Source organism: Drosophila nasuta, chromosome 3 (assembly GCF_023558535.2).
Source record: "Drosophila nasuta strain 15112-1781.00 chromosome 3, ASM2355853v1, whole genome shotgun sequence".
Classification (NCBI taxonomy): domain Eukaryota; kingdom Metazoa; phylum Arthropoda; class Insecta; order Diptera; family Drosophilidae; genus Drosophila; species Drosophila nasuta.
Window position 1 is genome coordinate 10,352,331 of NC_083457.1, and position 26,775 is coordinate 10,379,105.

The 26,775-nt window shown below is 37.0% G+C and overlaps 2 protein-coding genes across 3 annotated transcripts; one reads left to right on the forward strand and one right to left on the reverse strand.

Moving 5' to 3' along the window:
- On the reverse strand, positions 1–26,042 carry LOC132791283 (uncharacterized). Of its 2 annotated transcripts, XM_060800144.1 has the most exons (8): positions 25,707–26,042; positions 11,753–12,084; positions 9,738–9,825; positions 8,143–8,228; positions 5,348–5,455; positions 2,957–3,016; positions 1,236–1,307; positions 1–550 (listed from the first exon to the last, which is right to left on the reverse strand). In XM_060800144.1, exons 2-8 carry the CDS (start codon positions 11,912–11,914, stop codon positions 2–4), a joined length of 1,125 nt encoding a protein of 374 aa, XP_060656127.1. In that variant the 5' UTR covers positions 11,915–12,084; positions 25,707–26,042; the 3' UTR covers position 1. The 2 variants fall into 2 exon arrangements, with proteins under 2 accessions (XP_060656127.1, XP_060656128.1); XM_060800145.1 differs by lacking the exons at positions 8,143–8,228; positions 11,753–12,084; positions 25,707–26,042 and having other exon boundaries at positions 9,738–9,818.
- On the forward strand, positions 1,614–2,770 carry LOC132791284 (uncharacterized). Its single transcript, XM_060800146.1, has 3 exons — positions 1,614–1,876; positions 1,932–2,108; positions 2,395–2,770. Exons 1-3 carry the CDS (start codon positions 1,715–1,717, stop codon positions 2,623–2,625), a joined length of 570 nt encoding a protein of 189 aa, XP_060656129.1. The 5' UTR covers positions 1,614–1,714; the 3' UTR covers positions 2,626–2,770.
- Positions 26,043–26,775: the final 733 nt, after the last annotated feature.

Here is a 26,775-nt window from a genome sequence, read left to right on the forward strand (position 1 = left end):
GTCAAACCGACGCCAGCGACGAGCTGCTGTCATAGGCCACCAGCAGCGAGTCATTCTCATCGCTGCCGCTGCCCGCACTTCGCTCCGACTCATTGATCACCTCCAGCTGCGTCTGCGGTCTACTGATCTTATACTTGTTGTGTCTTTTATTTATCAGCACACTGCGTATATTGTTATTGGTGCGTTGACGCTGACCTCGCTGACCCTTGACCTTCAGTGTGGCACTGCGTGTGCGCGTCTTGTGCACTCTGGCGCCTAGCATGCTGCAATCGGCATCATCCTGCTGCTCCAGCTCCAGCTGCTGCTCATCCTCATCGTCATAGTAATCGTAGTAGTCATCATAATCGTAGCCCACGGCATCCTCATCTGCATCATCGTCATCTTCCTCGTCGTAGTCAAAGTCAAAGTCAAAGATGGCACAGCAACCGCTTTCCACCTCAACACTGTAGCGTCGCTGTCGCTTTGATCTCTTGCTCTCGAGATGCGCTGGCGAGGATTTGCTGTGAGTGCTTACGCTCTTGTACATCGGAGCAAAAATGGCAGTCTTGGCCTGAACAGAGGAGGAGACAAAGAAGGCAAGGAATGAGAAGGAGTATGATAAGGATTTATAAGTTTCACACTAATATAATTGAAAAGTCTGAAAAGTATTTATTCACTTAAAAAATACAGCAAAAAAAATGAAAATTAAAAATATATGTATATAAATTATTTTTTCGTATTTCTGAAAATTTTGGCAAAATTGTCATAAATTCACAATATTCATTAATCATTTGAATGAATGATTGAATTTTTCATTCTAGCACCTTTTGCTTTCTGTAGTGTTAGTACAGGAAAGTCATTCAGTAAGTTATACCCTTTATTAAATATATATTTTAAATATATTCATTTATTTAGTTATGTTTTCTAAATATTTAACCAGGGAATTAGAGAGTGTGACGTTAAATTACACTTTTTGGACATACTGACAGCTTTGAAAGTATTTACTTTACATTTATATATAACTCTACACTTTAAATTAAAGAAAAATAATTCCAATTACAAATTGTAATAATAGCAAATACAAAGAAAATTCTTGTGATTAAAGTACGAATGTAATAAATGTAGTTGTTAATTTGTTTCAGACTATTTGACTTGTAATATAAAATTATTAATTTAAGAGCAGTTTACTTAAAGGATACAAATTTTTTAATTGCTTAAATATATATTTTCAGTGCTCTTATTTGTCCTTAACTCACCTCTGGTCCGCGCCATGTAATTCCTGAACGCACCAGATTGTAGAAGCGGAGCACGCCCCACATGGCAAGCACCTGTTTTGATTTAGAAAAGTGCGAAGTTGTTATTGATAAAGCATAAATGCAATTCACAAAACCACTCAGACACACACACACAGTCACTCACAAATCAAAATTCATTGAATCGAATGCACTTGTGATTGATGCGCAATTAATAATATATTTTTCTAATAACACAGACGTTAATGGATTTTAGTAGTAAATAGATTATGTATCAAATGCCATACATAGCCAAATGTAGATAAAAGAAAAGTACAATTTAATGACAGTTTTATTGACATTATCAATAAAAATCACTCATACGTAAAAAGAATTAACTGTTCATAGCATTTCAGTTCACCGGAGATTTTAATCACAATACACAACAACTTTTAAATTTTTTATAGCAAAACATTAAAACTTTTACAAGTAAAAGTTTTGCAATGTTCAAGCTAAAATCGTTTAATAAACAATTTTGTTTATTGGCTCGTAGTTATGGCCTCAAGGGAGAATTGTGCGATCAAATAATGGAGATTCCCAAACGTGATGACAGCTATTTTTTCACATTACGCACTATACTGATTGGATTGTGCATCTACGGGGTGGTAAGTACTTAGAATAATGTTATATTATTAATATTGGTAATTAATTATTTAAAAGGTGGACACTCTGTTCTTTACTGTAAGATCTTATAGCAAGAGGAGCTTCATGCCGCTGACTCTGTGGCAAAATGATGACTATCCCTTAATTTCCCCTAAATATTCACGATTTGTGCGCACGATTAATCGATTGGTACAACTGCATTTTTGGGTTTTTTTGAGCTATGCTGCCATTAATGTAAGTTTGATATTGAAATACAACTAGCTGAGAAATAAGAAATAGCACTAGTTTCAAAAGCTAATTCGTTAATATAATTTCACTAAAAGAACACTTAAGATAGCAATCCAATTTTACTTTTGTTGCATAAAAGGCTAATATGATAATGATATATCAAAATAATATATATAATTATTACAATGATAATTAGTTATGAAATCAGCTAACGAATAAACAAAAGTTAGTGCTATTTCTTATTTCGCAACTATATATTTCGTTGAAATTTGATTGTTATTTTTTCCCACAGGTTTCGCCTAAATTCATGTGGCCTTGGCTCACATATCAGTGCTTACTCATGGCCGTCTATGTAGCGAAATTTATAATCGATTTAGTAAAGGGCTGTTTAGACTGGAAAAACTTTCTAATCAATGAACTTTTCATGCATAGTCTGATCGCTAAATTTGTCTATTACTGCAAGCTTAATTATGAGAAGCAGCTGTCCCCAAGTTTGGATGCTATTGAAATTCCGTCGAATTAAAATAAACCAGCGGTAATTAAGAATCGCTTAATGAGTAATTGAAAGTAGTAGAAAGTTAATCAAGTTGATATGCAGATTTTATAAATTTTAGAGTGTTTAATTTTGTTTTTATTCACATTAAATAAAGTTTAGCTAGTAAAGTCAATTCGTTTTCATTAATCATTTATAACTCTATGGGTTATGGGTTATTACCTCTTAGCAGCTTTTTACATTTATTATGAAATCACCAAATAGTTCTATAAATAATGCAATGCTTTAATATTTGACGTCAGACACGCAAGGCACATTCATAACACAATAAATCAAACATACAAATTCACTTTCTACTTACATTGATAAAAGCACGAGCGATAAAAAACGCAACCTCGGCTTTACACATGGCATCGAATTGCTGCAATATGGGAGAGAAAACATGCAACAATTTAATTTAATTAAATTTGTACTATCGCAAAAATGAATATTATTTATATGGAAGCTATTTGTAACTGAGACTCCAGGTGTCCAGGTAAAAATATGTAAACGGCCAGTCTGAAAAATGTAATAGCAACAACAATAGAAGGCGTAACAAAAGCGAAACGGACAAGGCAGACGACAGAACATAAAAACCCCAAAGAGAAAGAGAGAGTGAACAAAAATAAAATGCCACCCACTGTGAAAGTTTTTTTGTGTACCGGCGAACAGAGCGCAAAAAACATGAATTTTTACCTCTACAATTGCAATAAATTATGCATGAGGCGACAATTTTGTAACGTTTTGGTAGAAAAAAACAACAAACAGACAGTAAGAGCAGAAACAACAGGAGCTGAAAGAGCTGCAACAGCAACAACAACAACGGCGGGAACAGGAACATGAGCCTCGCAGCACGTTCGTAATAGAGAAAGCCGCAAAAACAAATGTTGGGGACAAATATAAATTGTGGCAGGGGAAGCCAACGAGGGGCAGACAAAATGGCATGGAAAAAAAAGTACAAGTCACAGTATCTATTTGTCTGTGTGTGTGTGTGAGTGCAAGTGAGTGTGGGTACATGTGTGTAATAGGCCTCTGGTAGTGCTTTAAGTATGGAAGAGAGGCAGTTAAAAAGAGTGAGCGGGAGAGAGTGAGTGGGAGAGTAAACTGGAAGGAGAGCGGGGCAATGTTAACTGGAGAGAGCGTTTGAGAGCAAGTGAATGAACTGCATGTGTGAGTGTGTGTGTGTGTGTGTTGTCAGCTTTGTGCTGTGCCGTCGCTTTTGCCGCTGCCGCCGTCGACGCTTTGGAGGCGGCGGACTCTTGAGTTTTTTTTCCTTTTTGCTCAACTATATACGCTTCATTAGGCAAAGCAGGTACTTTAGCTTCCTCATCAGAAAGAATTCCACTTTGGGATTTTTAAATGAGGTAGAGTAAATAGGTACGAACCATAAGCTATTAGATACTTAAGGCTTAAGAACAAAATTAAAAGCTTTTTTTACAACAATTAACTGTTATCTCAATTGCATTGGGCACTTTAAAAAATTGTAGAGCCAAAGGTAAAGAAAAAATTTATATTTAAATTTATATTTATTTATTTTGCTCAAGTTTACGGGAAAGTTATTTAAACTTTTCGTACTTTTTGTAGCGAACAATTTAATTTCAGCTCATTTTCTAACTTGCAAGATAAGTTTTCTATTCATTTCTTAAAATTGAAAACAAAGTTTTAAGCACTTGCAAATGAGGATGAGGAAATTTCTTAGCTTTGTGCTTAATTTATATTTACCCAAATGAACTGAACTGAACCTTTTCACTGAATCGTTTTTGCAATGCTCAATTACAATTGGAAAATGTAGTCAGTTGTGCAGATATTGTTTGATAGGTACACTGATTAAAAGATTTGCATGACTGCTTCCTCTTTCATTATTCCAATCAAATAGTTTTGCAAATTAGATAACTATCAAGAACGTATTTGATTTGCCTCATTCCAAGCATGTTTCCCAACCAATTATTTGACATGCACACTGATTAAGTGAAGTGAATATATAGTGTTTGCCATGTATTTATTATTCTAATCAAATGCTTCTCCCCCTGAGTTGAAGCAAAAATAAATTGGTCTGTTGCTGCTCAAACACTATTTCCCATTTCCCATTTTCAATTTATACCATCGTAGCTTCTCCCTTGCTCGCTCTATCCTACTCTTTTCTACTTCTAGCATAGCATATGCTTGGTGTTTGTGTTTACATTTCAATTTCATTGTCTGTGCTTTGCAGCGCATTCAACTGTCGCCAGCAACCGAGCATAACCTAAATCCTTTGTTTGATTTTAGCATAAAAAGAAGCAACTTTTACATATGTAACGGATTTGCCTCTTGTCGTTGCTGTTGTTGCTGTTGTTGTTGCTGCAGTTGTTGAACTCGTTATTGTTGTTTGTTTCCTAGTGCCTGGGCCTTTGTAATTTATTTGTTTGTTTTGCCAGATCTTTGTGCCTTGCTTTGCTTTTGCCTCCAATTGATTTATGCCAACGCGGCATTCAACAACTCTTATTGATATCACTCACCAGCAGCTCCAGCTGCGCCAAAGCTTTCGTGGAGTTATGTGCAAAGTCTGGGGGATTGAGACTACTTTCACGAAGGACAAGAGTGGGTTGCCTTTCATTAAATAAATGGATCGCCCTTGGCGAAAAAGCATCTTAAATATGCATTAAAAGCGTTTGGCTGGCTCGCTAAATTCCCCAACCTGTCGACGACGCTCACCCCCCAAAGGATTCTCACTTACCTTATTCACATGATCACGCAGAACATTCGAGTAAACCATGGCGACAGCTTCCAAGGCCATAAACGTAATATAGCCAATTATCCAGGGTACAATTAGGCCAGGGTTTTCCTGTGAGAATCAAACCAAAAAAAAAAACAAAAAACCCGTGAAACACAATATTATATCGCTCTTAGAACATTTTCACTTCGACAATAAGGTAAATGTGGCAGCGGGGGGAGAAGGGAATGGAAGGAGGCTGCCCACAAAAACCATTCGCACACCTTTGGCTGGGAATCAAATTGTTGGCATTGATTTGCTCGCTGCCACTATATAAAATATTTTATGTGCCAAGTGAGACCATGCAGCTGTGAGTGTGTGTGTGTGTGTGTGATTGTGTGGGCCTGCGTGTGTTTCTGTGTGTGTGTGTTGTAATTTATCTTGCAATGGCGCAAAACCTCTGATTGGATTTTTGGCGCTTTTTCGCGTGTGGCGTTTTTCGGTTTTTATTTCGTTTTTTTCTCTGTGGGCAGCTGCTGCTGACAGTTTTAACCACATATTTTGCGCAGTAATTTGTAGACCAAAAATGTTTCATAACCTTATTGCGTTTAAATTGTAATGTCGATGTTGCAGTTTGTAAATTGCATAGTTTATATTCATTTAATTGGTTTAGTCTAGGTAAATAAAATGGTTTGTTGAATGAAAATGGCTATAGTCTATATTTCATGTATTTATTTTATTTATTTTGGTAATTCTGCCGCTACAAGTGTAATACTTTTAAATTATTTCGATAGTCAACATCATTAAATTTAAATTTATTCAATTCATTAATTTAAATTCATTCAATTCATTATTATTTCCTAATTTTATAATGATATTAAATAAACTATTTCATTTTCTATTTATTTATTTATAATTTTTTTTGTTACTATTTTGTAATATTTTTACCATACTTTAATATTATTGCGATAATCACATTAACATTACTAATAGTTTAATTCGATGCAATTCATTATTATTTCCTAATTTTATAATATAATGAGTTAATTTGTTTATTGAACACATTATTTATTATCCAATTGTTTTTGCTGTCGATAACTAAATCCTGATGTAATTACGAGCTTTTCGATAAAAGCAAAAATTCTTTAGTAATAATTAAATAATAATTTAATTAGCATTATTTAACAAAAGAGCGCTTACGAAAATTATAGTTTATACACAAGCGAAATTTGTGTTGACTTCATTGCAATTTTTAATTCACACATATTTTATTTTCATGCGCTTAACAACAATTGCTATTTACATTTTGCCACATCAACACTGATTGTTTATTGTTGAATTAAATAAATTAAAATGTTGCATAAATAAATATATACAAACTGATTTTTGAATAATTAACTTATTGGCATATAAAAACATCAAGTAATTGTTGTTTCCGTAGAGTACACATCATGTTGTTGTTTTTAATTTAGTTCTCTTCACGCAGCTGCACATTGAATTGCATTGTTGGCAAACAAAAGTGTTGCATTGTATTTGAAAATACGCTGGCAGCTCTAATTAAGGCCACTTTCCAATGTAATATTTAAGCGCATCAGCTGCTGGCGTCTAAAAACAAACTGCAATTCATTTGCTCAACAAATGGCATACTCTCACATACTCACACACTCCCACACTCACACACCAACACACTAACACGCGCATACAGTTGTACTCAAATAATTGTAGCATACTTTTCAGGGGCGGTAACTGTATCGTTGTCATCGCCGTTGTTTTGGGCTGCTTTTGCTGTTCTGTTCTATTTGTTGTTGGGTCGAAATTAAAAAATTCCACACAAAGCGCTACGCAATGTTCTCTCTTGCGCCTGGCCGTAATCTTTGTCATGTGTCGCCGGCAGTCGTCAGTTTCAACTCCAACCTCATCCTCATGCTTAGCTAAACCGACAGATGGATCTTCATACCCAATTGTGTGACAAATTGTCTACATTTTCAGCCACTGCGAATGTCATTTTGTTGTTGCTGTTGTAGCTGTCGTTGTCATTTTTCTATTTTTTTTTTTTTGACAACCCTTTCAAATATGCCAGTCGGTCCATTTGAAGTAACAACATATTTGCATTTTTTTTTTCTTGTTGAAGCTTAGAAAATGAAGAGTTCATCACGAGGTTCATCTTTATTTAGAATTTCAACCCATCGTCTGACATATTCCTCAATCAAACTATGCTTCATATTTGGTTTAAGTCTATGCACGCTTTAATATAACTTATAGTTTAGTATCTTATTCAAATTTGTAAATCATTAATAATGTAAGAAATGAAATGATCAACGACCTTTATTAACTAACTACTTTTTCAGCTTGCTGCTCCTACATAAATAATGTATCAACTCAAGTATTGAAACGGAACGTTTTGGTCAGAAAAAGATTTATTTGTTTCTGGTTCCGTCGCAAAAAGGGCATTTGACTTTCAGCAAATTCACTAATGACCTCTAGTTGTTACCATTGTTTTTCATATATCATTCGATGCAGCAGTGAGTGAATGGGGGAGGCGTGTCGAATATGAGCTCCGCCTATCATATATAGCTGGACGGACTGGTTCGTAATTTACATTTGAATGCGCTTTATTTGCCAGGGTCTGGTAAACAGTTCAGTCCAGAGTTCGAGTTACAGTTCCCCAAAAATTCGCATAATTTAGGCACATGCGTCATATGTATATATGTGTAAATGTGAGGTTGTGTGTTAGGGAAATCTGTTTGCTTGTCAACCTTTTGTTCAATTTTGTGAAATGCCACAAAAAAGCCCTTAACCAAACAGTGAATGAGACTTACCCGACATATGCCAAATATCAACACAATGCTGAGCAATATCATCGACATTTGTGTGCCAATTATGGCAAAATATGCAATTTGCACACCTGCAAAACACAAACACGTAAACGTATAAAATTAGTAACAATTCAAAAGCCATTAGGAGTGCGTTTAGTATCAACAGGAATTCCCATTTTTGCCATAAATTACAAAGAAATTATTCCCACAAATTCTGCAGTAACTGCAAATATGTTAATTAGACGTATTTTTCAACTGGAAAATTTAAACATGTTTCTTTTACCCAAACAATTTAACACTTTGAGTATTGTAAATGTCTGAAAATGAGGAACTGCTGTTATTTTAAAATAAATACTGTCTTGACTTTGTAGATTAGAAAAAATATTTTCGGTGGCATGTTATGTATGATACCTGTAGTTGATTAAATAGCAGTTCAAGGAATACCCTGGATACAGTGCTTAGTAGTTATAAAACAAGATTGGAGCTACATTCGAATGTATTAGACTGTGAGATACCTGCTAAACAAAAATTGAACAGTGCGTTAATATTAATAACTATTCCAAAAGTGTACTAAAATATATATTTGGTACACACATATACTACTGCATTCAAAGTTTACTACACCCAAAGTAAATAATACCTGACTGCAGTAGCCGTTTTTTGCTAATCTACTATAATTGTCAAAATTGTTGCTCTAGTTCATGTAGTCTTTGATAGCTAGGTGTTTATACAGACAGACGGACGTGGTTATATTCTCTCGCCTGTTGACGTTTATAAAGAATATATGAGAAATTTTCTGGTAAAAATGTCGCAAGCGACGTAATTAAAAGTCCCAATAACAACAAATACTAAAACATTTTTTTATTTTTAATAAAGATGAGTCTAATAGCTCTTGATTAGCATATAAATTAGATCAAAAAATGATTTCGAAATTATTTTTCTGTTTTAAGACAATTGTCAAAAAAAGGAATTTGTACTAGAATCAAAAAATTAACGAATTAATATATTTAATCGTAAAACAGAAAAACTTCCTTAAATTAATTGACTTGTTTTCTTATGTATATTTAATATCTTTCTTTCTATACTTCACAGTATTATTTCTGTAGTCAGTCTTCACGCTTTTCCCAGTTACTTGAATTAATTTCAGTTCTAAGTATAGTGCTAAATTAGCACTGCTAATCCAGAGCTATAAGAATGACCTTAACTTATTTTTAAAATTGTTTCAGTTAATGTTATTCTCACTGCGTCTCAAGCGACATTTTTCGCCAGAGAATTACCCAAATAAAGTTATCATACGCTTCTAACCTATGGACAGCCAAAAAGAATACCCTTACTGAACATCCAGAGTATGTTCTAGTCTAGCAGTTTAATATGGTGTTCGTCTGCTTGCTTTGAAATGGAATGTGCTTTATTAAGTTGCAAGTGTGACAGCCGCAATGCTGTCTACGTATTATTTATTTATTAAAATGTCTTGTTTATTATGCTGATGTTCAGTTTATTGCTGTCCAGAGTATTTGCTCAAAGCTTGTGTGTGTGTTTGTATGTGTGTCTCTGTGTATGCTTAATTGCTTATAAGTATTTATGAGGTTTATGCTTACCGTAGTAGACGTCCTGCAGGTCGGCAGATTTATGCATGTTCACATTGATGCGCCACGAGTATATCAAGACAATTAGCAGTGAAATGTTCTAAAACGAAGGAATGGCTTATTAAATGGTTTATTAAAACACATATCACGCATACGCAACGTGCAACGGTATGCAAAATGAAATCGTATCGTCGTATTCTCTTTGATATCAGAATGAAACACGTTTTTACTTTTAAGCAGGCATTAAAGCATTGGCAGAGCAAACATAAATGCGGCACCTCACCTAATTAAATGCGAAATTTTGCACTCGCCGAGCACATTTATTACTCTCAAACTCTGCCCCATTGGGGGTAAGAGTACTTGGGCTTTGCATTCATGCTAAACACGTAGCCTTCACGTTGCCAACTCACTCAAGTGTCTCTCTGCAACAATAAAACGTGGCACTAATTGCAGCCAGATACGAGTATCAAAAAAAAAAACTGAAACAAAAAATGGCAACAACAGAAACTGAGGGGAAAAACAAATCCAAGTTAACTTTGCCAGTTGCATGCACATAATTTGTGTAGTAAATTGCATTGCAGTCGCTACGGCAATTGTGGCAAGTTGTTGCTCCCATTCGAGTACAAGAGTACATTCAGGCGTAAGTATAAAAATCCTGAGCACGATTCTGCCATTAACATAAATTATAAGCCATAATGAGCGACATGTAATTGTAATTTATATAAGGCAACAGATGAGCACAAAGAAGTTGCTACTGCTCTGCTTTTTTGTGCTCTCCATAGCACTCCATCGGAATGCCATAAACTTGAATATCTTAACTTAAGCCTCACTACGAAAAAATAATGCAATAAAAACTGTAGATTGTGCTAGACAACAATTAATTCTCATTTGCACGGAGCCATTGGCTACCAAATAGCTTTTGAAATTCTTCGATATTCATTTTTACTAAGAAATAAGTAAAAAAGCTAGAGTTGGGTGTGTTGGACTGTGAGATACCTGCTACTTATTTAATATACCACAAAAATATTAAAAATATACCAAATGGTATATTTGGAATATCAATAGAATACCATACCATACATTCCTAATATACCATAGAGTGCAAAATATGCCATTTAACATATTCTATTTTCCTTATTTTTCTTTATAAATGCTAATAAACTTTATATATTTTTTAATTGTGTTTTTGCCTTTTAATTACACATGATAATTTTTCTGTATTTTTATATATAATTTTTGTATTCAAAATAATGTTTATTTTTCAGTTTATTTTCCTTTTTTGCCAATTACTTTTAAAATTGTATATTTTTTTATTCTGCTTCTATATTTATCTAATTTTTGATGTAATTTTGGCAAGCAAATTAATTTTTCTTTTTCAGTTATTAAAATTTAATAAATTGTGTACATTTTTTATACCTGTTTCTATATTAAACTATTTTTGCAAATAATTTTCAATGCTTCAATTTTGCAATTTATTTTTCCATCTTTGCAAAGCTCTTTTTTAATCAAATTTAATTCTCTTTTTCGGCTATTTAACATAATTGTGTATTTTTGCATGCAAAAACATTTTTGTTAATTTTTTTTAACTACATAGATTCTGTGCACTCTTTAATCCTACTTTTATATTGTTTTTGTGGTTTGCTTTTTAGAAAATTGTGGTCAGGTCATTCACTAAATAAATAGAACCCGACTTGTTAAGCAGTTGCTTCGTACAGGACATGATAATGAGGTTTAAACATTCGCGTTGCAAATGAAAGGAAAAATGCTATAAAAATGTTCGCTTGTCGCGACACTTGTATTAATTACGACATAATTACTAGAGGACCATAAAGGACCGGATGACGGCAACGCGATGGTTGGGTTGGGCGAAACAATGGTAACAGTTTGCAGCGACATTGCGCATACCACCCGTGGGACGGGAGGCACTCATTCAAAAACAAACAATGTGCAACTACAACTTAATAACAAATGCAGAATGCAGGCAGAAGGGGGAGAGGAGAGGAGAGGGTTGGACTCGTTGCACTTACAATTGTGTAAATTGCACTTGTTATGGCCAAATTTTTGGCATGCAACATGCGACAGCAGCGAGTGCCACCAGTTAGCGGTCCATATGGATAAAGGATGACGGACTTCATTTTTTCACTGCTCGCTGTGGCAACCGAAATGCAAGTTTTGTGTTTCGTTTTCATTACGTTGACAACATGACGAGGACCAGTTGTTGCTCTTGTTGTCCGCACTTATTGTTGCTTGCGTCCTTGTTGTCCCTGTTGCTGTTGTTGTTGTTGTTGTTGAGCTAGCGACGCAAAATCATCCATTGAAGGCGACTCTTTCGCTGGTTCTCTCTGTGTATTCTGATGGCCTGCAAAAATAAAAGATAAAATTCAAATTTGCGTTAAATCATTGCATTTAAATGGACTTTTCATTTATTGCTCTGCATTTCTTTGTGTGTGCTCTCGTGATTTCTGCTTCTCTCCCTAATTCAATCAATCTTGCACAACAACAAGCATTTTATTTTCCCATATGTTGCTCTCAGTTGCCTCAACAATTTGCTGCATCTACTTCATTCTATATGCATACACATACTCGTATTTGTTGTAAATATTTGCATGTGAAATGCTTCGAATTGTTGGAATTTTTGCTGCATTTCTCGCTTGAGCACTTAAGCTGTTTAAGCCCGCATTAAATGTTGTTCATATTTCATACATACATATATGTGAAAGTTGGACATATTGAATTATTGCTTCATGGCTCAATCAATACGTATTGCGAAAGGCTTTAACAAGCGTTCAAACATTATTAATGAAGCTTTTAATTGAGATCATTTTTGATGAGTAAAGTGTTCGTTACATTTTTTTTAACTGTAACAAGTAACAAACTATTGTCGAGTGTACCCGGCACTCATTTTGAATAGAAGCTGAAGAGATTAGTATTTATAGTATATACCAAATTAATATACCACAAAAATATTAAAATATACCGAGGGCCATATTTGGATATTGTTGTAGTACATTCAAAAATAAACCATAGAGTACAAAATATACCAGATTGTCACCAAAGCAATTACGTCAGTATTGCAGTAGTCGTAATTTGCTAAAAAAAATATAAAATCAAAATTTTGCTAGAGTTGAATGTTGTTTTATGTAAATGGAGAAGTATTTAGCTTGACAACAAAATAAATAATTGATTGAAACAATTTCAGCAAACGTCTCTTATACAATATTTGTGGCATTTATTCGATTTGCGTACCTTTTTTTGTGTCCCTCCCCAGGCCCCATTCAAAGCCATCTTTCCATGCACACTAATACGCTTAGAAACAGTCCAACAACAGCAACTCACACACAAAAGTCATTTCGTGTTGCGATACAGGGGACAAACCATTGCCATGTATAGATTCTCTGATCAGCTTATGCCACGCCCCCTCCTCCGCACATCGCCCACATTCATGCATGTGGCAAGCACAGACATGGGTAAAGTCGATGCTTGCAGGTATCATGCAACAAAAAAAAAAACATAAAAAACTCTTATCGACTCTTTGATGCTCTCGATTGTAAAGAGAGAAAACTATATACAAGGGAATCACAACGAAATAAATACAAGGCTTCAGTGCAACAGCTGATAATACCCTTGATTGGTACTCTTAACGTGTCGAGGGTATACAAAAAGTGGAACGCAAAATTGATGCAGGCCATGTTAGAGCGCTTATTGAATTGAATTTGTTGACTAGGAATTCGTGAACCGCTTTGATATGGCAGCTGTTCCGTGTTGCTTGCTACATGTCAACGCAGCGATTGCAATTTGTGTCGACTCGTGGCGCCTTTAGTTATGCAACAGCAGCGGGAGGACTTTAGCCGAGCGTGTGCTTCTGTGTATGCGCGCCTCCCGAAATCAATCATACGCCAGCGTGGCCGCCAAAATCGAAATTGACACAAAAAAAAAAAAAAGAGTCGAGAGAAAAAAAAACAAACGACCGAACTGAAACCGAAAACAAAGCAGGCAAAGTGTGTAATGCGATATTTTTTTATTGATTTTTATATGTGCTCGTCTCTTTCTCTTTCATTTTCTGTGTGTTTGCGACACTCGACTGCGTATAGAGCGTAGAATGGAGCGGAGCGACGTGTGTGAGGGGAGTGCACTGAAAGGCACATTGTATTTGAGGCAGACGAGCTGGCTGATATGAAAGCTCTTGATGTTTGCAATATGCATTTGCAACTTGACTCTAAGGCCAAACCCCATTCAAAAGCTACACAAAAACCCTTCAAGCTGCATAACCGCAAATGTGCGAGAGCATGCTCAGCATTCTCTGCCGTTGCTGTTGCTTCTGTTGCTTCGGTTGCTGCTGCTGCTGTTGCTGTTGCACTCAACCGGATTTTATGGCTAGCAATCTTGAGACTCTTATTCAAGTTGGCATGCAGTGAGTGCAAATAATAATTTAATTTCAATTAAAACAAAGCAAAAAATGCTGCATATCTCAACTGCAAAGTGCTTCAGCACTCTGGCTGGCATTTGGAATTTGTTTCATGTTTATTCTTTCTTTTCGAGTGCAATAAGTTAAGACATATCCTTGGCCTGAATGTGCCATTTCTGTGGTAAGAGTATTCGCAGCCCTTTCATATTCATCTGATCATTTTTGCCGTGTAAGCTGTGCTGGCATTTTCTTATTTGCTTTACTTTCAGCGCTTGCCATTGTTTGTTTTGGTTTCGCATTTGCTGCTGATATTTTATGACACTGTAAACATTTTACATTGTGAATGGGATTCAGTATGTGTAGCTTGTTGGCCGTTCTTTTGAGTCTGACCATCAGAGCGTGTGAGGTAAAGAAACGTGTCCTTGCACTGCGAACATACCTCGGAATAAGCTGAAGTCTCTCTCGGAGACATGCCACATTTTACCCTACTAAATGCTTTGCTTGCCAATTAGTTCTTAACACGGCTTTGCCATCAATCATATGTCAGAAGTTTTTGCATTAGACATAATTACTTAAGCGCCAACTAATTGAAAGCATCTTAGAGATTTGTCTGGCGTTGATTAAGTGCCTTGTGGTAGGCCACACAAATATCAGACGATATTTGTCAAAAAACTGAAAATCCTGTGGCCCATCATTAATTAAGCATACGCCTGATTCACCCGACAACAAATATCACGGGTTGTCTGCTCGCACGTCAATTGAAACTTTCTCTTGCCTTTATCCGTAGCAGCATCAGCATCAGATACTGATGTTCAGCATTAACTTTGGGAACCAAAGTGCCATTGAGTGGCAGTGCGAAAAATAGCATTAAAATCGATTGCCACTTTCGCAGTGCATCGAATATCTTTAAGTGTGCCAAATTGAAAGTGAGATGATAGTGAATACAAACGCGTTTATTATATGAATGCTTGTAGATGTTGTGATTATAGATGCAGCTGGCATCTACTTTAGGGAAGTTATTTTCTTATAAAACGAATTGAATAAGACGAGCACCAAAAGAAGAAGCCACAAATTTTTAACTTAAAATTTTAGTTGAAAGCGGAGTTAAGAACTATTTGCGCAGAAGTTAAACAATTTGTGTATGCTTAAACAAAAGTAGAAACTTAAAGTTGGCCAAGTCAGCCAACTTAAGAAAAGTTTTCTTATAAATTTCTGCATCCATAAATAATTGAAAATTAACAAAACTCTTTTTGTTAATGATCGAGAACAGTTTAAATATTGTTTGCAGACTTTGTTTCGTTCTTCTTTTATTTTCCTTACCAGCTGCATACGTTATCAAGCAAATTGTATCTTTTATTATCAATTTTACTGAAACCGAATGCTCAGTCATTTTTTTTCGTTTTTTTGGATTTACGCAAAATTTGGGGACTAGCTATTCGACAGTCAGTTGATTATTACTCAGTCTGAGGCAGTCATCAGGGTTTTTGAGGGGCCGGTCACAAATTACTATTTGAAAGCTAAAGGGCAATAGGCAAAGCGGAGGTGGGAAGACGGCAAGAGAGCAAGAAAGATGAGCTCATAGCAAATGTGCAAAATCTCATTTACAGTTCAGCTTAAAAATGGCAAACAAACTCAGAGAAAAGCCCAAAGCCCAAAACTAAGAACCCAAAAAAAAACCAACCCCAACTCTAGGCCAATCTGGAATAGCCACAGAACCAGAGATAGTTGGATAAACATTGGCCAGCTGCCAGCCAGGACACATCATCGACATCCAAAGGCGGTAGAGAGTCGTTTTGTTGTTCTCCTTGTTGGACTATTTCCGGCTTGAACAAACTTGACTTGATGTTATTAACTTTGTTGCTGGGCGCACAATTTGATGAGCTTTGATATGAATGTATGAAATAATTTTTAAAATTAAAAGGAAAATGCTCAGATGGGTCGCCAGACTTAAAGTCAAAGACGAAGGCGAAGGCGATATTGAATTAAAGTGAGAAATGTAGGCAAAAAAAAAGAAAGAAATGGTGACTTTGTAGTAGGCACAAAATGAATAAAGCGGCTTATGAAGATGTAAGAGAAGCGAAGCTTAAGTTAATAAGGCAGCCAAGATTAATGAGGAACTTTTGCGTTTTTCTTTACGCACAATTGAAATGCAAGCTTAAAGTAGAGAGACCACAGCTACAGTTGCCATTGGCAACCATTTGAAAAGTCAGCCACGCAAATAATAAATAAATACATACATACATATATGCATTAATGGCATATTTCAGCTGATATTCGTTTTGCGAACCCTTGAGGCGAAAAACCGCATGCCAGTTAATTGCACATTGGGCCGGGTTATGTACAGATAATCGCTACATAAAGACATTTCATTATTGCCCTTTGTTTCGGTTATGGTTTATGCTTTATGCTGTGTTGTGCTGTGTGTTACATTTTTTATAATAATGTAACACACACAAAACCACAACAATAACAACAGCAACATCAACGTTAATAACAATAACAAGCGTGTTACGCAAGTTGTGGCAACAAAACTGGGCCCCAAACTTTGCTTCTTATCCTGCCCTCAGGCCTTGTCCTTGCCCTGACTTTTTTGTGTATTTGTTTGTGTGTGCGTATTTGCCTAGCAAACATTAAAGTTTTGTGTTGCGTTTGGCTTTGTTTGTTAGCCGCTTGCTTATTTGGCTAATTTATGCTACGCTTTATTGCTTGCTTTTGTCGACACGCCATAACATTATCAGTTAGCTTGGAGCATGCCTCCCAGGTTCGGCAGGCAACACGGGGCGTATGCGTATTGCGGCTGCCATTGCCGCCTTTTGTCTTTGACTTGGAGGTGTTTACCATTTTGGGGGGCCGCATTATGATTCATTGTTTTGGCTCGGTTCGCTTGTGTTGGGCAGCAGTCAAAAGGTAGCCAATTCTGGAGATTTATTAGTCCCTCCACCCACCGAAGCACATACATAATGAAGTTCTTTAGCCAAGTTAATGTTTCTGCAGTTAAACGGCAGCTGCTGTTGTCAGCATTTATTAATGAGTGTGCAGGATGAGTCGAAAATGGACAGAGCACAGAGATTATTAAGCGACCGATGAAAGGGAAATGGAATAAATCGCCTTGAGTGTCCAGCCAAATAAATTCATTTAAACCGATTCAGAAACCTGAGCGTGAATTCACTTTGTTGACTATCTTTTTGCCCTAAGTACCTGTTGCCGCTGCATCACAAAGCAATTTGGCCCAGTCTAGCAGCTCTATTCATTTCCTAGACCTTTTTGCGCACATCAGGCTCAATTTGTCAGCAAGTGCGCGTCTAACATTGCAACAGACACTTAACGTCGACCTCCTTCGCTTCTGTTTTCCATCTACTTCTCTTTCGCTATTCCATTCTCAGTGCTCGCTGTGAAATAAGCTCAACCGTGTTCTAACAATGCCTTTTACCTTTGCCTTACCACTTAGTGCTAAACCCAAGCCCAAAACCCAAATGCGATGGCATACGGGGCGTATGTGCAATTTACTAACTCAGACAGCTCGCCTGGCTAAATGATGGCAATGTGCTTGAATGTGTGTTACACTCTGCGTGCGTGTTTGTGTGTGGTTGTGGGTCTGCGTGTGTACAGGCTGGCAGACAAATTATGCAAATATGCGTGGCATATGAGCAGGGAATATTACGCATACGCCGAGTGTGCCATTAAACGCCCAAATGGGCGTCATCTTTGTGGGCGGGTTGGGCTGTGTGTTTTGTGCCTAATCAAAAGTGCTCCAAGAAATCGCATACATTTTGATTATATGTCGTTACCGCTTGAGCTTTGATACATGAAATTTCAACACTTTTGTTTTTTACGGCGTAGACAAGACGCATTAAGTTCTAGAATGCCTTTCCCTTAACAATTTTTGTACATTCCTCATAACATTACGTTTATATATATATTTATATATATATATGTAAATGAATGTTTTATTATACTTTTTGGTAAATTTTAAAAATGTTAAATATTATTTGCTTTTAGTTAGCTAGTAGAAGTCGAAAAATCATATTTAAAATGTGTAAATTTACAAATAAGATCATAAGGGGAAGTATCAAATTAGGATAGCTTTACATTTTCTTCTCAAAGTAAAAATATTGTAATAAAATGAAGATAAAAAAGTAAAGTAAAATAAAACGGTAGTTTAAATAAAATGAAAATATTCCGAACCTCAAAAGTTAAATCGATTTATTTGTATAAAGCTTAATTGAATATTTTATATTAGTGAAATATAAAGTACTCATTAAATCAATACTAGTTTTAATTTAATGGCATGATTATTAAATAATTTACGCATCGAGTATTAAGTAAATTTATTTTGATATAAGCAAATTAGCTTAGTGCAAATAAACCAAATAAATAATAATTTATGGAAATGCAATTTGATTTCTAGTTTTTTTTTATACAAATACAAATACAAATACAAATACAAATAATATTGAATTATGTATTCTGGAATGCGATTTGGCAAACTACGAGTACACAAATGCAACGCAGCTCAGCTTGTTGTTTATTTTATTTGGCTCATGCGAAAAACTCAAAAATTGTCGGATTTCCTGTTACGAACGCGTATAGCAAACAGACACACTACGTCACGCACACACACACTCGCACACACTCACACACGCACAAACGAACTTACACAGGTGTGCGGCATCGTCTGTCAAGTGGCTTGGGACTCAGTTGGTTTTTCGGGTCGGAATTCGTTACCTTCTTCAGCTACCGCGTGGCTCGTTTGCTGCGTGTTTACAAATTTAAAAATTTGTTTGTGTTTACTTGCCCTTGTCGGTGGAAAATTGTGGGAAGGGGGCAGGTCGAAAGGGAGTCTGTGGCAATGGGGCTGAAAGGTGTCTTGGCATTTAGCGTGCATTGTCATAAGTCTGCGTGTTCTGCTCGTGACTTTTAAAGAAATTGTTTTATGCCCAGCGAGAGGCGAAAGGCGGTTGACTGTGGTTTGAGGTGTCGTCGCAGCATTGTCTTTACCTACTTAATAAATGGTTTCATTTAATCACAGACTTTTATGGGGCACGCATCTAGGATTTATGCATATTTATCTAAAGCGTCAGCCAGATCATCCAAGGTTAGGTAAACTTTATCCTGCGGTTGACATAAATCAGCATTAAAATAGGTCGAAAGCCAAGGCCGAAACTCTCTGCTGAAAGCTAATGAAAAGCATTTTCGGCTGACTTCTAAACATTTTCATGAGTCATAAAAGAGCGGTTTAATTCCTCCGCCAAATACAATTTGTAAGGATGAGCGTTAAATGCGCTAAAAAGATGACTCATGCTAATTGGTATATGTCGGAAATTGCTCTCATGCTTGACAGTTATTTAGCAAGCTATATTGCAAAGATATAGACTAAAGAAGTATATCTATCTGAAGTGAATAATTTTTCATTCGATGAAGCTTAAATTACCTGCCACTTTCAGGCATGCAAATCAAATTCATCTTAGCCTCGAATTAAACCACAAATTCTGTGTACTTCAGCCAGTTGGGATAAAAGACCGCAAAAAAGTAAAAAAGAAAAACAACTTTGTGGCAAGGGAAACTTTGTCATTGCTGCCACTGTCGAGATCTAAGTAGGAGACAGAGAGGAGGCCCCAAAATAATTTGCCACAAACTAAATTGCAAAAAGCCTGGTGACGAAAAAGAGGGGAAGAACAAACAATAGGGCAGGTTTTGGCCCTAACACGAACTGTCAACTAACGTCAGCCTTGCTCTCTCCCTCTCCCCCTTTCACTATTCTGTTTTTGTTTTTCTTGCGTCTCTTTCTTCTTGGTTGTTGAGGGAATTTTTGAGCCGACAAGCAAATGCAAAGTTCAGTTGTAGGCAACTTTTTGCCAACCGCTAAAATGACTTGCAGCACTTTTTTGTCTTGGGTTGGGGGAGTGGAAGGCAGCTCGAAGAATATGCCGCATTAAAGTCCATTTAGTGTAATTGCAGTCGCTGAGTTGTAACTTTGGTTGTCAGCTTTAAGACATGCAACGTAAATTCCATAACACGTTTATATAGTATTATGTGCCCGTCGTCCAAAAACTAAAAGCAATTAAAGCCCCTTGTCAACAGCTGCTTCCAGCGCAATTTCTCACTTCTCTCTCTCCTCTCTCTCTCTTGCTATCTCTCTCATTCAGTAGTGCTTTTCGCTTCTTCATTCGCGTAACGCATAAAATTTGACTGATTAAGTGCCGGGAGGAAGTCAAGTGGGCTTGCTTGGATTGGATTGGAATGGTCACCAGGATGTGAAAGATGGGAGGTTTCAGTGCAGCTGCAGGCAATAGTCGTCTGCCAAAAAGTTTTCTTCGTCATCTGCTGGCTTTCTACCCTCGAATTAAGATGTCAATGGGGTTGATTATTATATTTCTCAATTTGAATATATTATTTAGAATAAGATGTAATCATTTAATCAGAGATTACTTTGTTAATCTGTTTTAATCAATTCTTGAATTAATAAGTTAAGAAGAAGATCGCTTAAAATAAAGAGTGCTTAGAGAGTAACTTGTAGTCCAACCCCAGATTAAAGTTGAACTAGTGTTGGGTTGACTTGATTTTATGTAGGCCACGTGATGTTCGTTTTTTGTTTTAGCCTCATCTCCTTTTATTGTCGGTGCTTTTGTGTGCGCTTCTTTCGCTCGGGCAGCTGTTGAAGACATTTGACGTCGGCGTCTTTTGATGTTGCTGTGAACAATTGCGGGTTCAATGTTTTTTTGGTCATGCGATTTGATGACCTTGTCCAGGAGCGACTTTTATTTTTACGACTATGCACAGAGACTGACTGAAAGTCATGCGGCTTACATCTGAACTGGATGATAATGAAAGCGGATAAATGCAAAAGCTAACATATTTCTCTGGCATTTCGCAGACCAACTGGAATTACTTCTGCATAAGCAATGAGGTCTACGACGAGCCTCACTTTTATGACCAGCTTACACTGCATTTCGAACTCTAATGAAATAATTTTCACATCGTGCAGATGCAGTCGTAAAATGTTGAACATCTGACGCGATCCTGTTTTTGATTAAAAGGTTCTGAAGTTCTGAAACGGTTACTCCTTTAATATTTTAATTCCCAGAGCATATACAACTACTAATCATATTAGTATCTGAGTATAGGAATATGATATCTATGCATTTCAATCATTGTTTATTAAATTACATATGAAAATGCAGATTAACCGCAGCTGCATTTGCAAAGGGGGGTAAAGGTTGAGGTGAGAAGAGAAGTTTGTTAACCCGCTAATTAGGACTTTAGGTAATGAAATTTAAAATGCTTGCACAGACAGCTAAATCTAAGTCTAATTTCGATGCGTGGTATTCGAACTCATTAATTATTTGCTTATTAACTAAAATTGGATTAGAGAATTGTGTAGTCAAATAACACAGGAATTTGGAATGTTTGTATTCAATAAGTTGCCAAAGAGATTAAATCGCTTAAAGAGAATTCCAAATTAGTTTTGTTAAGTACCCAGTTTAAAACAATTTAATCATAGAAATTTACGAGGTGATTTTAAATCATTTTCGTAGTCAATAAAAATGATCGTGACGGAGAATGTCTTGTCTGACCGAACTCATTTGAAGGCAGTTGAATGTTGAATGTGGAATTGTTACCGGTAGTTACCGCTACTCAAGCGTCATCAGCTTCCAATTGAATGCGGACTGCCGAAAAAATTTGCATATTTTATTAAATTCCCGCACAAATATCCAATCAATAATGTAGTACGCCATTGCTGGATCCGGCTGTCGGTCCGTCTCTCAGTCCGTCCGTCCTTCTACCCGGTAGCCCGACTCCTCGGCTCCGGCGCCAGCCAAAGCCGTGCCAAATTAAGTATGCATACGTATTCAAATGGCTCAACGAGGCTCCCGCACTTTGGCAGTGGCAGTGGCAATCGAAGAGGCTGAGGCAGTGGCAAAGTCAAAGGCGATGGCAACGCTAAAGCGGGCTATACAAATATGTATACACATATATAGAGAGTGGAGCAAGTATGCAGGATATGCGAGGATTGGGAATGTATGCCCAGGAGAGAGATTTTTGGTTTTTTTCCAGACCAATGCCCCCTGCCTTTGTATTGGTTAAGGCGCATCCTTAAAGCCTCCATCGAATCCAGATCCGGATTCGGATCCTCTTTCTCGCCGTCTCGCTCTGCGTGTCTGACTGTGCTTTTGCTGTTGTTATTGCTGTTGTTGCTGTTATTTGGGTTTTTTCTTTTTGTTTTAGCCGCAGCAATAATGCTGTGAAAGAAAGAAATATCGCCAAAGTCGAAGTCGTAATGGAAAAAGGAAAAGAACACAACAAAAAAAAAAGAGAAATAATAATAATAAAATTATGCCAAGCATAAAAATAAATTAATGGCTATGCGTGTGGTGAGCAAGGACAAAATGCTGCCTAATAGACCAAACCGTCCCCTTGGGGGCTTTAATTAGTCGAACCCCGCACCGAAAATTCCACATCTGCTCATACCATTGGCATATTCCTCATACGCCCCATTGCCACATCTATTTGGCTTCCATTATTTACTATGCGTAATTTCCTCGCCTCGCTTTTTGAACGTAAATATTTCATTTCCTTTTTGGTATAGCGAATTCTATTTTGTTTTTTTTTCTACTTCTACATCTACTTTTGCCTCTTTCAGGCTTGTTTCACAATTTTTCATTTGTATTTGATTTCTGGGTGCTCTCATTTCATTTTATTATTTATTGTTTCGCATTTCATTGCCAAGAATTTTATGTTTATGACTTGAGTGGAGTGCAGATTGTTGTAAAGTGCTCCCACAACTCAAGAGCGGCCTTTTTGTTGAACGCCCGGCACAAAAGTAGACTATAGTTCCCTCCTTTTTTCCTTTTTTGAATGGAGGGAGTTGTCGGGGGATGCAAATGTTAGAGGTGGTACTTTAGCAAGTACTATATTAAAAGAGACTGCTCGTACTTTGATAAGAGAGCGTTTGAATAAATGCAAATAACTTTATCAACAGCGCAATTTATACACAGAGAAAGAAAGGATTTATCTGTCGAGCTGACAACTTGAATGAGAGAGGTAAGTGAGAGTGGTGAACAAATTCTATGGAATAATTTCGACAGAAGAAGAAGTACACTTGAGGCTGAATTGTGCATGTTGAAGAGAGTTTTATAGAGTATTTGCCAGTCATGCATATTCATGCTAAGCTCAGAGTATTGTGCATAAAGTGCAACAGTGGAAAAGTTTTCGGGCGTTTGCATTTTTATTGGTTGCAGAGAACTGCGTGCGAAGTGCAACTTGCAACGTGCCAAGTGCCACGAGCAACGGACAATGATCGCTGGAGAGTTGGGAGATTGCATTTTGGCACGATTTGCATTGAAAAGTTTGGGAACGGATTGACAACAGTTCGAGGCCAATGACAAAACAGTTTATGCCGCAGGAAAAACTTAAATAAAGCGGTATTACTTATTGGGCTGCTCCACTTGCCATTTTCTACTTGCCACTTAGTTGTGGCAGTCAATATTTCAGCCATTTGCATATTCATTCTGCGTTACTTTGTCACCAGTTTCAAGTAGGCCAGGCCACTTTAACTTGGCCCACAGCTGTGTGACAACTCGAGTGGAAAACTTTTAGTTTTACTTTAAGCTCAAGTGCAGCAGTTATTGCTTTTCACTTTTATGATTTGCCCCTGAAAATCCCTCTGATAATGGCAGCCCATTGAATTGATGCCAGCGTGGCTAATGCCAGGCTCTAAATAATTAAAATGAATGTCTTCATTTTAGGCCTCATCGTGACTGGACTCCATTCTCATTCCTATTTCCATTCGCATTTCCCTTCCCATTGTCAAACTGTCGGAGGCCTGGAGGGCAGTTTCTGGCACTTACAACTTAATTGCCAGCAAAGTTTCGAGAAACAAAAATATTATTTTATGTGTGCGCCGTCGAAATTAAGAAAACTTTGCTTAGCATTCGCAAGAGCTTAGAGCCAACGGCTTGGTTACGGTTACGTCGAGGTCCACAGCCCCGAAATGAGGCGGTTCCGACAACTAATGAGCGTATTGTTTGCCAGCTAAGCGTGGCCAGAGGCGGCAGGAAAAACGATGGAAAAAGTAACAACAGCGGAATAACAGAATAACGGCGGAAATGGCCGTTGTTGTCGACGGGGCGTTCGGCTATTTACCAAAGGGTTGAGGCCTTGAAAACTTGTATCCAGCCAATGTGCGTGGGTTGATTTGATGCTCGCTGAAATTTGCCTCAAAATCTGATTACATTGTGCTACTTTTGATGAGGCTTCCATGATAATTGTTAACTGCTACAATTACTTATTAAATTAATATTTAATATTTCTACAAATTAAATTTAAATTAAGCTTTCGCTACTTTTGTAATTATCGCTTAGATTTCAAGGATCTTAAACAGTTGCAGATAACTACGCAATTTAATTGAGCTGATGTCCACAATCAAAATCCATTTGAAACACTAAATTTTCAAGCTGTCAATAGCCTTAATTCGAACGAAATGTTCTCATGGCAATCTCATTGTTCTATGTGTCCCCCATTTGATATCTTACTTCTGCATTTATTCATAAACAGTCTGAATTGTTCTTTCACTTGAAATGAAAATTAGTTGAGTGCAAACTTTTGCTCTACAGTTGGCTAAATGTTTTCCTCTAAAGCAAAACAGTATAAACTGGAATGTAATTAAATTTTTCAGCAATTCGTTTAATTGAGTTTTAAGCCGCAACTTTTGGTTTTCCAACGAAATTGAAAGTTGCCAACGTTCTTGGTGCAGCGTCTGCTACTAGCACGTCTCTCTATCTCTTGGACTCTCCCACTCTCACTTTCACTCCCACTCCCACTTCCACTCTCTTTCTATTAATTTCTGTCTTTCTGCTTCGGCTATAAGAGTATAAATGTCTGTGTGTATTTTTTGTGGCTTTTTGTGTTTGCATCGCACATTTTATGGCCATTCCCCGCAACTGTTTGCGCTGTAATTAAGTGCGTCTAATTTGTGTTAAGCGCCGCGCCACTTGAGCGTTGCCATTTTTTCTTCGCTGTGTTCCTGCTCCTTCTTCACTGCTTCACTTAAGCCTACGCGATTCACATTTTCACGTGCAAGCTTTAAAGGATGCGCCGTTGGCAAAGTCAAACTGCCGTAAAATTGCCGCCCGTTGGGAATATTCTGTCAACAAACATTTTTGTGAGTGATTTGTGTACATGTTTTGGGCATTCTCTTTCCCTCGAATGCGGCACAGTTATTCGCTAAAGCCGTGGGCTTCATTCAGTTTATGTTTCGATTGAACTCCATATATTAAGTATACGCAGATTCTGAGAAGCGCACAACATAATGGAATATTTGTTGAGAAGAAGTCTGACTTAATTAGTAATGATAATTGAAATTGATGGATGAGTACGAATTTCATATGTTATTATTATTTGGCATTGTGTATACATATTTATTTTTTAAACGTGGTTGCAGCTGCCATTAAAATATTTTTAAGTATTTCATTGTTATTGTTCTTATGCTAAACTCTTTTAATTTAACGTCTTGTTTAATTTCCTTAATCCCTTTTAAAACATAAGCACTAATTAACGGTTGAGCACAAGCAACTTACCCAAATGTTTATTCCTTGGATTTAAAAATGTAATTTTCTTTTATTTGCACTTTTTTTATTTTTCGCTATACTCTTTCACCTTTCACCGTGTAGTTCACTTTTTGTATCATTAAAAAATACTTTAGAACTTGTTTTTGCCAAACGCATTCATGCACTTTTGCCGGCAAACTCTTTGCTTCGCCTTCGGCTTGGCGATTTAAATTGGCGCTCGAAAGTAGGCAACGGTTTTTGTTTGCTGCTGGCGTTATTTCTTCTACTATTTGAACCACACAAACAACGATACACACACTTGAGCTGGTCACACCGATAACTGCTGCTGCTGCTGCATTGGCAACGCGGACGAAACGGCAACTGCTTTTGCGTTTTATCAGCGCGTCTGTTTATAAGGCAGCGACGTGAAAAGCTTTTGGTTGTCGGTGGAGCTTTTACGAGAGCACAGGCGACGGCTTTCGACCTATTTGCGCATCCGTTTCGACCAGTTTGCCATTGGCCATTTGCTTGTTGTTTACCGCCAATTGTTTTGAGTGCAACATATCGAAAGCCAAGTCAACCCCACACATGTTTTATGCTTTACTCCTGGCCCACTTCTCAACGTTTTTTTTTGCTTGCCTCTTGCATACGTGGTCGGTGTGCGAAAAAGGTGTAAGAAAAACTGCATGCAAATCATTTGGTGCTCATAAATTATGGCCCACAGTCAGCCGAGCAAATAAACTTCAATTTATCTTGACTGAAGTGTTCGCTTTGGATGGTCCTGGTTGCTTGGTAACCTGTTTTTGGTACTATTCTGATTAGCTGATCTCGACATTGGCCAAAGGAAAGGGTATTGCCTTGGAATATGCACAGCTATAAAGCAGATGCAACATTAAGTATTATGGAAATTGTTTCAGCTTTAAGCACTTCACTGCATTACTTTTGACGCTACTATTTGTTTGACCTTAAAGCAAATCATAAAGTCCGTTGAGCAAGGGCATTTAGTTGTCTACGCAAAAGTAAACATTTAACTTTTAACGTTTTTTCTGTGCGTTTGAAGCGGAAACGGAAATGCCAGCAGTAGAAGCAGTGCCTGCAA